Source organism: Rana temporaria, chromosome 1 (assembly GCF_905171775.1).
Source record: "Rana temporaria chromosome 1, aRanTem1.1, whole genome shotgun sequence".
NCBI classification, from domain to species: Eukaryota; Metazoa; Chordata; class Amphibia; order Anura; family Ranidae; genus Rana; species Rana temporaria.
The window spans coordinates 162,823,189-162,839,157 of record NC_053489.1 but is presented as its reverse complement, the minus strand read 5'-3'; the positions used below and the strand labels follow the sequence as shown (position 1 = coordinate 162,839,157).

Genomic DNA, 15,969 nt, shown 5'->3' with positions numbered 1-15,969 from the left:
GAATGGCTGCATTTTTTTTCTTCTAGCCAGGTTGAGATATATTTTGAAAGTACCAAATGTACTTTAAGATTTACATTGTAGCAGTTACTCGGCACCAAAATTCCTAACTATTTTGGAATGGACGCAATGTGCAAAAATAGCTGCTGATATTATTTTTAAACTCCGAAACCAGGACTAAAAATGACCCTCAGTACTTTGCATCCTAAACCAGTGAGTAAAGTTGCTTTTTACTGGGAAGCTGTGACTGAATTTTGTGGGTCTGAGCTTTCCAGCTGACATGGTTTTTAATTCTTCTCGGATTATCTGCTGGCACAAATAATATTTGAATCTGCAGTGCTGAGTTTCTGAGCGGGACTACCGATAATGGGTGAGTTTCCTGTGTATGTGTATTTAGTATGCAGGCTAATGTGATTTTAGGTAGAACTCAGTTCATCCATTATAATTTATTACATTGAACACCGAATTTAAAGTGATCGCTAAGTGGCCTTTTTCATATGGAGCCACGTATCTCGAAATCAAAACTGTATGAAACAATGCCATTGTTTTTTTAGATTTTGTACAACAAAACAGCATTCCGATAGGGATAAAGCAGGGTGGGACATTTTTATTAGGAAAGTAAAAATAATATATGACCACAGTAAAATACGCATGTGAACTTAAAAAGCCCAACTCTACTCAAAAGATTTAATTAATTAAAAAAAAACAAAAAAGGCTTATCCAGGTTTTCAATACTGTGAGATTTTTAAATACATACAATTAAAGGCTTATTTTCCAGGTCTTCAATACTGTGAGATTTTTAAATACATACAATTAAAGGCTTATTTTCCAGGTCTTCAATACTGTGAGATTTTTTTATTGTTCCTTTTCTGAGGACACCAGCAAAATATACTGTATAGTGGGAACAGTTATCAATAAAGGAAAACTTCAGATGTTTCAAACCTTTCTACGCTCTTATAAAAAGTGCATTTATTTCTCTTTTTATCCATTACAGATTTCCCCTCACTTCCAGTCACCAGGACAGGAAGTAGGTGAAATCTTCCTAACAGGGACACAGATAGTGATAACATCCGGAAGAAAAAAGGACTTCCTGGATTTGGGCTTTAGAGCCCATAACATTTTCAGCAGCTGTTTAAAATCAAAACTGTAATGCACTTATAATTTGCTTGCCATTATGGGACCGTAATCTTGTAAATCTGAATACGTGACACTGTTAATTATAGATGTGGTGCAACGATTTAGAGATATGTTGTATGATGGGACCGAAAATAGCCTTGGTGTTATGTCTGTGCCTTCTGAGAGTCATGTGTAGAAATTCCACATGGAAGTGTTATAATATTCCTAGGTGACATGGAGTCTGGGTGAGAGTGAACATAAGTATTGGGTCATGTGGAAGTAGCAGCGTCTGACTCTTTTCAACTCTCCTGGCTTCATCCTAGGATATTTAAAACCAATATTTACTTATTATTTTGCAGTTTAACCACTTGCTTACTGGGCACATATACCCCCATCCTGCCCAGGCGAAATTTCAGCTTTCGCCACTGCGTCGCTTTAACTGATAATTGCACGGCCATGCGACGTGGCTCCCAAACAAAATTGACGTCCTTTTTTTTCCCACAAATAGAGCTTTCTTTTGGTGGTATTTGATCACCTCTGCGGTTTTTATTTTTTGCGCTATAAACAAAAAAAGAGCGACAATTTTGAAAAAAATAATAATATTTTTTACTTGTTGGTTGCTATAATAAATAGCCCAATAAAAAAAAAAAAAAAAAAAACATTTTCTCAGTCTAGGCCGATACATATTCTACATATTTTTGGTAAAAACAAAAAAAAAAAAAATCGCAATAAGCGACTGGTTTGCGCAAAAGTTATAGCGCCTACAAAATAGGGGACAGAATTATTATTTATTTTTATTTATTTTTTTTACTAGTAATGGCGGTGATCAGCGATTTTTTATTGGGACTGCGACATTATGGCGGACACATCGGACACTTTTGACACATTTTTGGCACCATTCACATTTATACTGCGATCAGTGCTATAAATATGCACTAATTACTGTATAAATGTTACTGACATTGAAGGGGTTAACATTAGGCGGTGAGAGAGGGGTTAAATGTGTACCCTGCGTAGTGTTTATAACTGTGGGGGAAGGGGACTGACTGGGGGAGGTGACCAATCTGTGTCCCTATGTACAAGGGACACAGATCGGTATCCTCTCTCTCTGACAGGACGTGGATCTGTGTGTTTACACACACAGGTCCTTGTCTCTGTAACTGCCGATCGCGGGTGCCTGGCGGACATCGCGGCCACCAGGCACGCGCATCGGCATCTCAATGATGCGGCAGGCTCGCGCGCCCCCCAGTGGCCCGGAGGCGCGGAGCCCGTAAAAAGACAGCGACCCAGAGATTTAGAACCACATTGCGGCAGTACAAAGTCGTACGGCCTTCAGGAAGTGGTTAAATAGGGGGAATGTGTGGCACATGGGATGATTAGGGTGTACCCAGGCACACCTGGCACACCCTGTGCGCACGCCTATGATTTATATATTATTAACATGAGCTTTACAACCATCCCCAATTCACTTATGTAGCTAAAGTTACTGTGGAGCAATTCATCCTGAAAGTTTACACCAGAAGCAGTGAAGTTGTTGAACTTATTCTCTTAGCGGCTCTACCCCCAGCAGTGGCTCAGCAACCTTTCAATCTCTAATTTAAACACAAAGCAGGTGCTCTGGGAGAGGGGCACAGGATAAACGGAGCTGCTGAGAGGTAATGATTTAACCACTTGTCTACTGTGCACTTCTACCCCCTTCCTGCTCAGGCCAGTTTTCAGCTTTCAGCACTGTCACAATTTGAATGACAATTGCACGGTCATGCAACACTGTACCCAATCAAACCATTTTATCATTCCTTTCACACAAATTTTGCTTTCTTTTGGTGGTATTTAATAACCACTGTTTTTTTTTTTTTTTTTTTTTGCTAAACAAACTAAAAAAGACCAAAAATTGTAAGAAAACAAAACTTTTTCATAGTTATTAAATTTTGCAAACATGTCATTTATCTCCTTGACTGATAGGCAGCACTGGTGGGCACTGATGATGCGGCACTGATAGGTGGCACTGATAGGTGAAACTGGTAGGGAACACTGATGAGGAGGCACTGGTGGGCACTTATTGACAGCATTGGTGGGCACTTATTGGCAGCCCGCAGCAGGCACAATCACAGGAGGTTGTCATATTGGTGCCCTCCCAAAACTAGCCATCCCTGCTATAGCGCAGCCGGCAAGTGGTTAAAGGATAAAAAATAATAAATACACATTTTTCTACCTGCAAAAAAATTGTATTTACTATTTTTTTTCCTTAGGAGCCTGTAAAGCATCACACTTGCGATCAGTAGATAGCAGAGGCGTTGTCAGCCTCCTGCAGACTGTCAATGTAGCCATCAACCAGTACCCCCGATAGGCACAGAACTCTCCTCACACAGTCGCGCTGTTTTCAAATTGTGACAGTGGGTGTGGGGAGAGGATCCCTGGCTCACTGTCACAGGGTTGGGGGGGCAGCTAGAGGAGCGGGGACATGTTCCACTCTAAAAACGTGTAGAACATGTAACATGTTCCCAAAAGTGAACTTATCCTTTAAGTGCTTTTAAACGTAGAGGATGAATTGCTTCACAGCATCTTTAGCTAGAGAGGTCAGTTAGGGATTTCTCTTTTTCTGCTTGTTAAGAATATGTGAATACTGACCCTGTAGGGGATAATGGTAAAAATCATTAAAAAAAAAGTATTCGACATCAATTTCATAACTTGGCTGTTACCACTTTGTGCAGCACAAATTGGTTTTAAAAAAATATGCCAAAATAGACCAAAATATGCATGGAGCTACGATAACACACAGTGAATTTAAAGCGGAACTCCACCCTAAAGTGGAACTCCTGCTAATCGGAACCCTCCCCCCTCCGGTGTCACATTTGACACCTTTCAGGGGGAGGGGGGTGCAGATACCTGTCTAAAGACAGGTATTTGCACCCACTTCCGGCCACAGTCTCGGGCAGACTGCAGGCAGGACGTCACCTCCCGTCCTCCCCCTCCGTTGTGCTCTGGGAACACTCGGCTCCCAGAGCACAGCAGGAGCCAATCAGCAGGCGCAGCGCAACTCGCGCATGCGCCGTAGGGAACCGGGCAGTGAAGCCGGAGCGCTTCACTTCCTGGTTCCCTCACCGAGGATGGCGGGGTGGGGCAGCAGAGTGACGAGCGATTGCTCATCCTCTGCTGCAGATGGCGCTGGACTCCAGGACGGGTAAGTGTGCCGATATTAAAAGTCAGCAGCTGCAGTATTTGTAGCTGCTGGCTTTTAATATTTTTTTTCCGGACATCCTCTTTAACCATGTTATCATTTTATCTTTTTGGAGTGATAATCCTACAGTATGTTTATGCACTTGACTGTTTTGTTATGCCCCGTACACACAAGTCAGACGGACTTTTTCTGACCGTGTGTATGGTCATTATTGCATACACACATATTGGATTATTTGCATCAGAAATTCTGATGAATTCCGTCTGAGTTTAGATAGAGAACATGTTCTCTTTTACTCCGATGGAATACCGTCAGAATTCCGATGTGATTTTGGTCGGACAAAGGTCCGACTGTGTGTACGGGGCTTTAAGAGAAGTCTTACGGAGTTTACAAAAGCAGCCAAGTGCACATGCAGACTGCGTAACTACTATATGTAGGCATTTACACAAACCCTAACCTTTCAATCTTTTTTCCTTGCAATTGAAAAGCAGTTGGATTACAGTCCAGAGTCTAAAGCCCCGTACACACGATCGGATTTTCCGCAGACAAAGCCTCAGACTTTTGTCCGAAGGGCAAGTGCGTGGATTTTGGCTTGCATACAAATGGCACACAATTGTCAGCCAACAAACCGGAACGTAGTGACGTACTACGTGGTTTTTCAGCTCTTGAGCGCCACTCTTTGGGCACCTTCTGCTAATGTTGTGTTTGGGGAGCATTGATTCTGAGCATGCGTGTTTGTACTTTTGGACTTTTATCCGACGGACTTGTGTACACATGCTTGGAAAACCCGACAACAGACCGTTGACCGCGGAAAATTTTAAAGCCTGCCATCCAACATTTGTCTGCGAAAAATCCGACAACAATTGTCCGATGAAGCATACAAACGGTTGGATTTTACGCCAACAGCCTGTCATCACACAATTCTCGTCGGAAAATCCGACTGTGTGTGAGAGGCTTTAGAGGTTGTGTCCTTTCTCTACCAACTGATAATTTAAAGCACAGTTAACAAAGAACAAAATATTGGGATCACATAATTTATTATGTTATATCTAGAGCTATATTCCCATATCAGACATGGTCAGCTAAGACATATTGAGAAATAGTGGCCCTACAAGGGCCCTGTTTGTTTTTTTGTCGTATACTTCCACATGCCTAAAAGTTAGAAACGAGGACCCTGTCATATTTTTTTTCCTCAGAAATGTAATAATGTTTCTCTGAAATTCTATTGTGGCTGTGTATTGCAGCTAATATACATAACTAGCAGAACTCTTCTTCAAAAAGTTGGAGGAGGTCCTTCATCACATGTCTACCTGGTTAGCTCAGCCAATGAAATTCACACTCTCATTTATTAGGTGTCAGTGCCAATTGTGTTCATGGGGTATGTCCTAAGACTTTTATATTCCAGTTTATGATAGATGTCGGAGAGTTAAATTACCCAACAGTATCTTATGTTTCTAAGGGGTTTTGCATGTGATTGAATTTGCCAGGGCTGTTACAATTTGATTTACGCTCCCTGTTTCATATTCACTTATTTAAAGAGGTATACAAAATTAGGGGTTGACTAATCTTACCAGGTTCTACAAGAATCAAAATATTACTTTTAGGTGGACTTGGGGCCCGTACACATGATCATAAAATCGGACGAAAAAAAATACCACTTTCAAAGCGATCATGAGCAGGCCCGGATTTACTCCCTTTGCCGCCCCAAGGCCGGGTCCTTCAATGCCGCCCCCCCCATTAAAGGGGGGGCGACGCGCGGGGGTAAGCGATTTTTCCCAGACAATGACTGGTGTTAGCGCTTCAATCATCCCGGCACCATGGTTGTTATGGTGTCAGGATGATTGAAATGCATTGTTTCTATCATTACATTGTAATATAAAATGAAATAGTTCAACTCAACATAAAGCAGAATGAGTGTGAGCCCTGAGCGTGTCACTTGCCACCGTTGCTTGTCACCAGATGGGAATGTCACTTGCCACACTGCCTGCCACCAGATGGAGATGTCACTTGCCACGCTGCCTGCCACCAGATGGTGATGTCACTTGCCACGCTGCCTGCCACCAGATGGGGATGTCACTTGCCACACTGCCTTCCACCAGATGGGAATGTCACTTGCCACACTGCCTGCCACCAGATGGAGATGTCACTTGCCACGCTGCCTGCCACCAGATGGAGATGTCACTTGCCACGCTGCCTGCCACCAGATGGTGATGTCACTTGCCACGCTGCCTGCCACCAGATGGGGATGTCACTTGCCACACTGCCTTCCACCAGATGGGAATGTCACTTGCCACACTGCCTGCCACCAGATGGAGATGTCATTTGCCACGCTGCCTGCCACCAGATGGTGATGTCACTTGCCACGCTGCCTGCCACCAGAAGGGGATGTCACTTGCCACACTGCCTGCTACCAGATGGAGATGCCACGCTGCCTGCTACCAGATGGGGATGTCACTTGCCACGCTGCCTGCCACCAGATGGGAATGTCACTTGCCACAACTGCCTGCCACGAGATGGGGATGTCCCTTGCCACACTGCCTGCTAGCAGAATGGGAACTGCCACAGTTACCTGGCTGCCACTCAAAAAGTTTCAGTTTGTCATTAATTGCATGTAAAATCAAGCCCCCCTCCAGCATTGCAGAGTACTTGCAGCCAGATACAATGCTGTCAGCCTCTCCTCTCCCACGCGGGGAAACTAGCTACAGGTTAACCGTGAAACAGAGGCACATGAGACTCGAGTGAGAGATGAGAGTGAGGGCGGGCGGTGAGAGATGACGTAATTCTCTCTCTTCTGTGTCACGCAGCCTGTAAGTAAGGGCAGAAGTTGGAACAGCAGTGCGAACAATGAGAGAAGATGTAATCTCTCTCCGCCACCGCACGGCCCGCACCGCTAAAAAAAATTCCTTGTCTCCTCCGCCGCGCGGTGCCGCCCCTGCACACAGTGCCGCCCCGAGGCCTGGCCTTGTTGGCCTTGTGGGAAATCTGGCCCAGATCATGAGATAATCTGATAGTTAGTACACAGTTTTTCGAGAGACAATCATGACAAGTCATGCGAAATTATCCAATGGGACAAGCACAAAACTTTTCCTTGTACGATACCAGATCGTACGATTTTTATTTAATCAGTACAGTTGTTATCTGAAAATACAATACAAACACACTACAACGCGTTACATCACTTCTGAATTTTTATTCTGTCGTGCGCAAATTTTCGTAACTTTTGTAACCTCTTTATTTTCGATATAAGACTAGCATGCAAAAAAAAACCAGACGATCAATCATCCTATATCTCATCATGTGTACCTGGCATTACTCTTCATACATTAAAGATGAAATAAATGCACAGGTCACATTGATTGTTTTCTGTCCTGCAATTTCTATTGAATTTTTGAAAATACCAAAGTATAGGAAGAACTAATGCATACAATTTTCCACTTTGAACCATATACACTTAGTAATGTAAGTGGAATAACAAATGTACAATAAGTGGTTGCTATCATAGCTATCCAAGTAGGCCTTCATTCTCTGGAAAATAATTTAGCAGAAGATGTGGTTAATTGGAAAGATAGTAAAGCAAAAAACAAAATACTGAGAGACTAGTTCCACATCAGGTCCACTTTGCCTGTGATTGACAGTGGATGGCAGTGTGTGGATTCCATAGCTATTATTCAGTCCAGTAGTGGCTTTAGAATTCGCCCATTGCCATCTGCTGTCAATCAAAGGCAAGGCAGACATTATGGGAAACTAGTCCCAGAGACGGAGTTCGCCATAAGACACCTCCCACCCAACAATAAATAGCTGTTGCGCCTGCCAGGTGGGTGTAGCCTGATAAAGAAATCAAACTAGTTCCCCATCAGGTCCTGTGATTGATTGCACACAAAAGTAGGTGGATTTGAAAGCTTATTAGACTGAATAGTGATGATCGATCCACCCACTGATGTGTGCTGTAAATTAAAAGTAAGGCGGACCTCATGGAGAACTAGAATTTCTGTTCTCTAACAGGCTCTGCCCATCCCGGTACAAAAGTCCTTGGCCATGGGTCTGTCATTGTGATTGACTGGGGAGGGAGGGCACTGAGGAAAGAGTGTCCAGTATGGACCCTTCAACCTCCATGCCAGCATCGACAGATACGCCTTGAAGGAGTTCCAAAGGGTTTCTACTTTACCCTGTATGCGTTTACCAGAATTTGCCTCAATCAAACCCGAACATATAGGTTTTACTTTATACTAGAGCTGCACGATTCTGGCCAAAATGAGAATCACAATTTTTTTGCTTAGAATAAATATCACGATTCTCGTGGCATAACATCATCTTTCATATTATACAAAAAAATAGGGCTGTTTATTTTATTTTTTATTAATTAAAGTGTATTTTTTTCCCCTAAAAAAATGCATTTGAAAGGCCGCTGCGCAAATACAGTGTTACATAAAATATTGCAACAACCACTGTTTTATTCTCGAAGGTCTTTACTAGGGCTGTGCAAATTAACTTTTAATTAATCGATTTTTGATCGATCAAAATCTTTTTGATCGATTTAAAATTCTTTTGATTAGTACTCACCTCTCCGCCTGCTTCTGGGCCCTCAGGGAGTTCCGTCGGAGATCCAGTAATGTCACGGACACCGGTGGGGCTTGCCGTGTTCATCTGAAGGGCTCCTTTGCTGTGCCTTCATATCTGCATGCCGGCGGGACCTTACTATCTGCCACACGCAAGGGCTGTTACACTTCCCTCTATCACTTCCCTCTATTAACCTGGGATTCTACAACCATCCACTGGGAGCTGTGATAGATCCCTTCATGGGACATCTACATGCTGACGGACTGATGTTAACCCCTCCTCATCTGGATTCAGCAGTGGTATCGTTGTACACATTTTTATACCAGTATCATACTTAGCTACATGTTTTAATGCCTGCTTTTGGTACCGTTTGGTATTACTCGCACCATTTTTACAGTTTACGTAGCTACATCGATTTTATCTCCAGTGCAATATTTATTTGGTTACCTACTTGAAGACTATAAACGTTTTAATGCTATTCCCATCAAGCGCTGCCTTTGTGTGTTTTTTGTATCCTGCTATCCATTTTTCCAGTTGTTGGTAGCTGCACTGGGAATCAGCCTGCAAGGAGATCAGCTAAAAGTAGTTGGATCTGTATGTGCGTTATAATTAATCGAAATTGGTCGATTAATCGATTAAAAAAAAAACGATTAATCGAACAGAAAATTTTTGATCAGTAACAGCCCTAGTCTCTACTAAAAATATATGTATGTGTGTGTGTGTGTATATATATATATATATACATTTTTGGTCATTTTCTAGCAAAGAATTATGATTTTAACTTGAAACCAACAAGTCTCAGAAAAATGTTTAGTCTTCAAATGGTTAAACTGACCTCATTTACAGACCAAAGTTTGTTACAGTGTGTATAGTTAGTGCAGCGGCTGAGGAATGCAGGGCTGTGGAGTCGGTAGATAAATGTTCCGACTCCGACTCCTCAGTTTTATGTACTTCCGACTCCCCGACTCCGACTCCTCTGTATTAATATGCAAATGTATTTTATACATTCCTTGAGGGAAAGAAACGCAACCTACCACAGGACTACTGGCTGGAAAGCCAACAGTCTACTGTATTGCACAGTTTAAGCAAAAGACAAACACAATGAAAACAAAGTTTTATAAAAAAAAAATATTAATCAATCAAGTGGCTGGATAGTAGCAGCAGGCATAAACATCAGGAACAGGATCTTTACCAGTTCAAAAATACAAACCACATTATTTGGTTGTTTTAGAACAAAAACAAAGCTTATCTATAATGAACCAAAAACAAAATCTGTAAAACCTAGAAATGGTTTATATTAATCTTGAAATGTAGTTATAGGCTTAGCAAATGCAAATCAATTCAATGTAGAGTTCTAAGGAAGAGAATTGCCTCTGCCAGATCCTCTTTCATAGAGGCTCTTAAGAGCCCATTCACATCTAGGCGTTTTTACGCCTGTAGTGCTACGCCGCTGCCGCCAGAGGGATGAGAACACATGTCCCTCTATGGAGATGCTTCCCATCTCCACGCCGGACGCCTGCCGCCTGCCGCCTGAAAAAAGGTCCCGGACCTTCAGGCGGCTTTCGGCTAGGAGATGGGAAGCATCTCCATAGAGGGGGTCAATCTGGGGCACATCTAGGCGGACAATACCGGCGTTTTGTCGCCGCAAATCGCGGTACAAAACGCCGCTATTTGTACCGCGATTTGCGGCGACAAAACGCCGCAAATTTGTCTGCCTAGGTGTGAATGGAGCCTTAGTCAGACTTTATTATTTTTAGGGCTAAAAATAATCTTTCGACACTGACTTGCAGAACACAACACTATGGAAAGTATAAGTATTGCAGCGTTCACTTTGTTGCGTGCCATATAGTGAAGCACATGAAAAGCATGCTTCTTCACGGTCACTTAACGTGTTCGTTTTGCGGTTACGTGAGGCACTGCATGCATTGGTCTTTATTCTTACAGTAGAGAAGTCATTAATTATAACTTTTTGTGAATTGGGACATTTAAACTTGCTTTTTTGTTTTAATTCCAATCTAAATTTTGTAGGAGTCGGAGTCGGTGCATTGTTTGCCGACTCCGACTCCGACTCCAGGTACCCAAAATTTCCCCCGACTCCGACTCCTCGACTCCGACTCCGACTCCACAGCCCTGGAGGAATGTTGTGAAACTTGGCAGACTGCCTTTTTTTTTTTTCGACAGCTATCGGTTTGAGCAGAGAACACTGCATAGAATCAGGAAAATTCTTTGTTAAAGCGGAGGTCTGGCTTAAAAAAAATTAGAATAAAAGTCAGCAGTTACAAACACTGTAGCTGCTGACTTTTAATAAGGACACTTACCTGTCCAGGTTGCCCGCGATGTCGGCAGCCGAAGCCGAGCAATAGCTCGGGTCTCGGCTGCCCTGCCGCCATCCTCAGTGATGGAATCAGGAAGTGAAGCTTTGCGGCTTCACTGCCCGATTCCCTACTGCGCATGCGCGAGCCGCGCGGTGCTATGTGAATGGGCGGATGTCTCCTGGGAGACACACAAAGTCCCAGAAGACACTGCTCCCCATTTCCTTGGAGGCAGCGCGAGGAGGAGAAGAAAGAAGACCACCGCGGACAAGGAAGTAGCAGATTAGGAGATCTGCCTAGTAACAGCCACTTCTGGTAAGTATTAAAAAATAAAAATAAAAATAAAAATTCTATTTTTTTTTTGTAGCCTTTTTGGCTATTTCTTTTTTTTTTGCGTGGACCTCCGCTTTAAAATCGCGAGGGGGGAAAAAATCATGATCTCGATTCCTAACAAATAATCGTGCAGCTCTACTTTATACATTTGATTGCTAAATTGTAGATTGTAATTGAAGTCTATGTTAAAGAAAACAATGCTGTACTTTAGGTATCTCACAGACTAGGGTTGTCCCGATACCACTTTTTTAGGACCGAGTACAAGTACCGATACTTTTTTTCAAGTAGTCGCCGATACCGAATACCGATACTTTTTTTTAATGTCATGTGACCGTTTTCAAACCACAATACAGACCAAAGATATTTTCTTTAGAATTATGAAGAACTGGTACATCATGGTGTGGGGCTGTTTTTTAGCATACGGTACTGGAAAACTACATATCATTGAAGGAGTGATCACTGTCAGTGCAGCTCATCGGTGCCAGTGCCCAAAAGTGCAGCTAGCCAGTGCCACCTATCAGTGCAGATCAGTGCCCATTAGTGCATCAGTGCAGGGAGGCAGCTTATTAGTGCATCTCATCAGTGCCACCCAATCAATGCCAGTGCCACCTATCAGTGCCATCCATTTATGAGTGCCATTCAATCAATGCCAGTGCCACCTATCAGTGCCATCCAATGGTGCCATCCAATTTGTGTTCGATATCACAAAAAAAAAAAAAAAAAGTATTCTATTTTGGTATCGGGAGTATTTGCGCGAGTACGAGTACTAGCGCAAATACTCGGTATCGGTCCCGATACCGATACTGGTATCGGTATCTGGACAACCCTATCACAGACCAGAGATATAGATTTATTGCTGGTATGTGAGAAAGATCATAATTGGCCTTCTCAGCAGCATGTGGAAGAATGTAAACACTGGAAAGGGGGGGGGGGGGCTCGTTTGCTATAAATTGTAGCATGAACACCTAAATCCAGCAGGTTGTTGCTTTTCATCTTCTAATTATCAAGAGTTTCATGATGGAGTTGCGTGGTGCTGGTCCACTGGGGAAAAAGGAAGTTGAGAGTAATGTCAGGAGAGTACTGGAAGCTGTTTGGGAGGTAATACATACCTGCAAGTGTTCTACTTACACACCTCATTCACTTGCACTTACCATGGAAAAATGTATCTGATGCTTGGTCAATTCTAGGCATGTGCAAAAGGGAAAAATTTGTTTTGTTTCGTTTTAATTTGTTATTTAATTAATTTCGTTAAGTTAGATTCGTTACATGTGTTAAATTCGTTTTCGGAATTCGTTCGTTTTCGATCGAATTTCGAAAAATCCGGTCGAATTCGAAAATATTTCGACCGGATTCGATAATATTTCAATCGGATTCGAAAACAAATTCTATTCGAATCGAATTCGAAAACAATTCGATTCGAAAACAAATTCGAATGAAAATTGAAAGAAAATTTGAATCAAAATCTAAAAAATATAAATCGATTTATAAAAAAGAATACAATAAAATAGAATATAAAATAATAAAACAATAGAATGAAAATCAAAGAATAGTAAAGAACAGAATGGAATTTAATAGAATGTAATCAAATACAATAAATTATGACCTGGCTTCTTCTATCTATCTTCTACAGTATCTATCTTCCATGTTCTGAAATTCGAAATTCATATAGAATGAACTCAAATTCGAATAGAAAAATATTAGAATAGAGAAGAAAAAAAATAAAAAAATATATATATACATATATGTATGTATATACCGTATTTTCCGGCGTATGAGACGACTCGGCGTATAAGACGACCCCCTAATTTTCCAGGAAAAATTTTGATTTTGGGATATACTCACTGTATAAGACTACCCCCTTCCTTCTAGTCTTTCTGGAAGCTGAGGGGGAGCCAGAACCGCTGACAGAAACAGGCTTTTTCAAATCTCACTGTGCCATTACATTACATGCCCAGACTGTGCCATTACATTACATGCCCAGACTGTGCCATTACATTACATGCCCAGACTGTGCCATTACATTACATGCCCAGACTGTGTCACTGTGCCATTACATGCCCCCACATTTCCACTGTGCCATTACATGCCCCCACATTGCCACTGTGCCATTACATGCCCCCACATTGCCACTGTGCCATTACATGCCCCCACATTGCCACTGTGCCATTACATGCCCCCACATTGCCACTGTGCCATTACATGCCCCCACATTGCCATTGTGCCATTACATGCCCCCACATTTCCATCACTTGCCCCTCACTTGCCTCTCACTGTGTCATCACTTGCCCCCACTGTGCCTGAACTTGTTGCCCCCCCCCAGTGCAATAACACTCACTTTTTTTTTTCCCAGCGGTGACAGTCCCCCATGCTGCGAGCGCGAGCATCAATGATTTCAAAGCCGCGCCTTCACTTCAGAGTGTTCTGTGATAGGCGGCACACAAATTTTCCCAGCAGCGCCTCTGTTCTGTTTTCCGCCTATCACGGACGTCTTCTCATCTCGTCCGAGGATGAGAAGGCATCTGTGATAGGAGGAACACAAAACAGAGGCGCTTCTGGGAAGATTTTTGTTCCTCCTATCACAGAACACTCTGAAGAGAAGGCGCGGCTTTGAAATCATTCACGCTCGCGCTCGTAGCATGGGGGACTGTCACCGCTGGGAAAAAAAAAGTGAGTATTGAGACCGTACCCGGCGTATAAGACGACCCCCGACTTTGGATGATGTTTTTGCATCCAGAAAGTCGTCTTATACGCTGGAAAATACGGTATATATATATATTTTATTATTCTACTCTTCTAATATTTTTCTTTTCGAATTTGAGTTCATTCTACAGTATATGAATTTCGAATTTCAGAACATGGAAGATAGATAGAAGATAGATAGAAGAAGCCAGGTCATATTCTATTGTATTTGATTACATTCTATTAAATTCCATTCTGTTCTTTACTATTCTTTGATTTTCATTCTATTGTTTTATTATTTTATATTCTGTTTTATTGTTTTCTTTTTTAGAAATCGATTTATATTTTTTAGATTTTGATTCAAATTTGCTTTCAATTTTCATTCGAATTTGTTTTCGAATCGAATTGTTTTCGAATTTGATTCAAATAGAAGTTGTTTTCGATGTTCGATTGAATTTCGTCCACGGGTTTTCGATTCGAAAACGTTCGTTCGAATTTGGTAAATTCGTTAATATTACAATTCAGGAATTCGTATGCACCCGAATGTCCGAATAATGAAAAATTTGTCCGAATTTCGATTCGGAACGAAACGAAATGCACATGCCTAGTCAATTCTGCTAACTGTACATTTGCTGGTACTAGTTTACTTTGTATGTATTGTTGTTAGGAGGACTAGACAATGGATGTAATTTTTTAGGCACCACAATCCCCATGTGGATTGATGAGCTTGATGACTGTTATGCGATGTTTTATAATGATTTGTTTAATCCACTGTGACCTTTGGTCTGTTCTTTTAACCATTGTACAATACAATTCATGTGTTTTTAATTTGTAATTTTTTGTGGTGCCTAAAACATCCCATTTATTGTCTAGTCCAGGGGTTCTCAAACTATGGCCCTCCAGTTGTTCAGGAACTACAATTCCCATCATACCTAGTCATGTCTGTGAATGTCCGAGTTTTACAATGCCTTATGGGACTTGTAGTTCCGCAACAGCTGGAGGGCCGTAGTTTGAAGATCCCTGGTCTAGCCCTTCTCACATTATGTTGAGGGATCTGGCACCTAACAGTTTAAAGAGCATGGACTGACTTATTTTTGTTGTATGTATTTCAGGGAACGTCCAGGCTGTAAAAGGGGAAGCCAGTGATGAAGATGAGGAGACAGAGTACTTTGATGCCATGGAGGACGCACCAGCCTTTATCACAGTAACAACTGACCCTAAACAGCACAGGTAATCTATACTTGCATATATAGTATAGAGCAGTGATGGTGAACCTTGGCTCCCAGATGTTTTGGAACTACATTTCCCATGATGCTCAACTACACTGCAGAGTGCACGAGCACCATAGGAAATGTAGTTCCAAAACATCTGGGAGCCAAGGTTTACCATCACTGGTATGAGTATGAGTATAACACATAAAGGCCTATTCACAAATAAGAAGTACAAAATAGTACAAAATAAAGAAACCTATAAAAATCAGTAAAAGGCCATTCTAGTTGGTTGACTACTGCATTTAAAAAATATATATATTTCCCCTCTCTAACATACATAACATAATTGGATTCATATTCCAGTTGAACCTCGGATTACGAGCATACTCCGTTCCAGGAGTATGCTCGGAATCCAAAGTACTCGCATATCAAAGCGAGTTTTCCCATTGAAGTCAATGGAAACGAAAATAATTAGTTCCGCATTGACTTCAATGGTATGCAATACCGAATGTGGCCAGAGGTGGCGGCCAGAGAGCGCCGAAAACAGCCGAAAAGGCCAGAGGACACTTCGGCTCATATCCTGTGC

General features: G+C 42.0%; 1 protein-coding gene across 1 annotated transcript in view; it reads left to right on the top strand.

Moving 5' to 3' along the window:
* OSBP2 (oxysterol binding protein 2) overlaps window positions 1–15,969 on the top strand; it is a 350,477-nt gene that overhangs the window by 237,623 nt on the left and 96,885 nt on the right. The window contains exon 5 of the mRNA XM_040345226.1: window positions 15,285–15,402. Within this exon, the coding sequence (XP_040201160.1) occupies window positions 15,285–15,402 (118 nt within the window). The remainder of the gene's footprint in view (window positions 1–15,284; window positions 15,403–15,969) is intronic.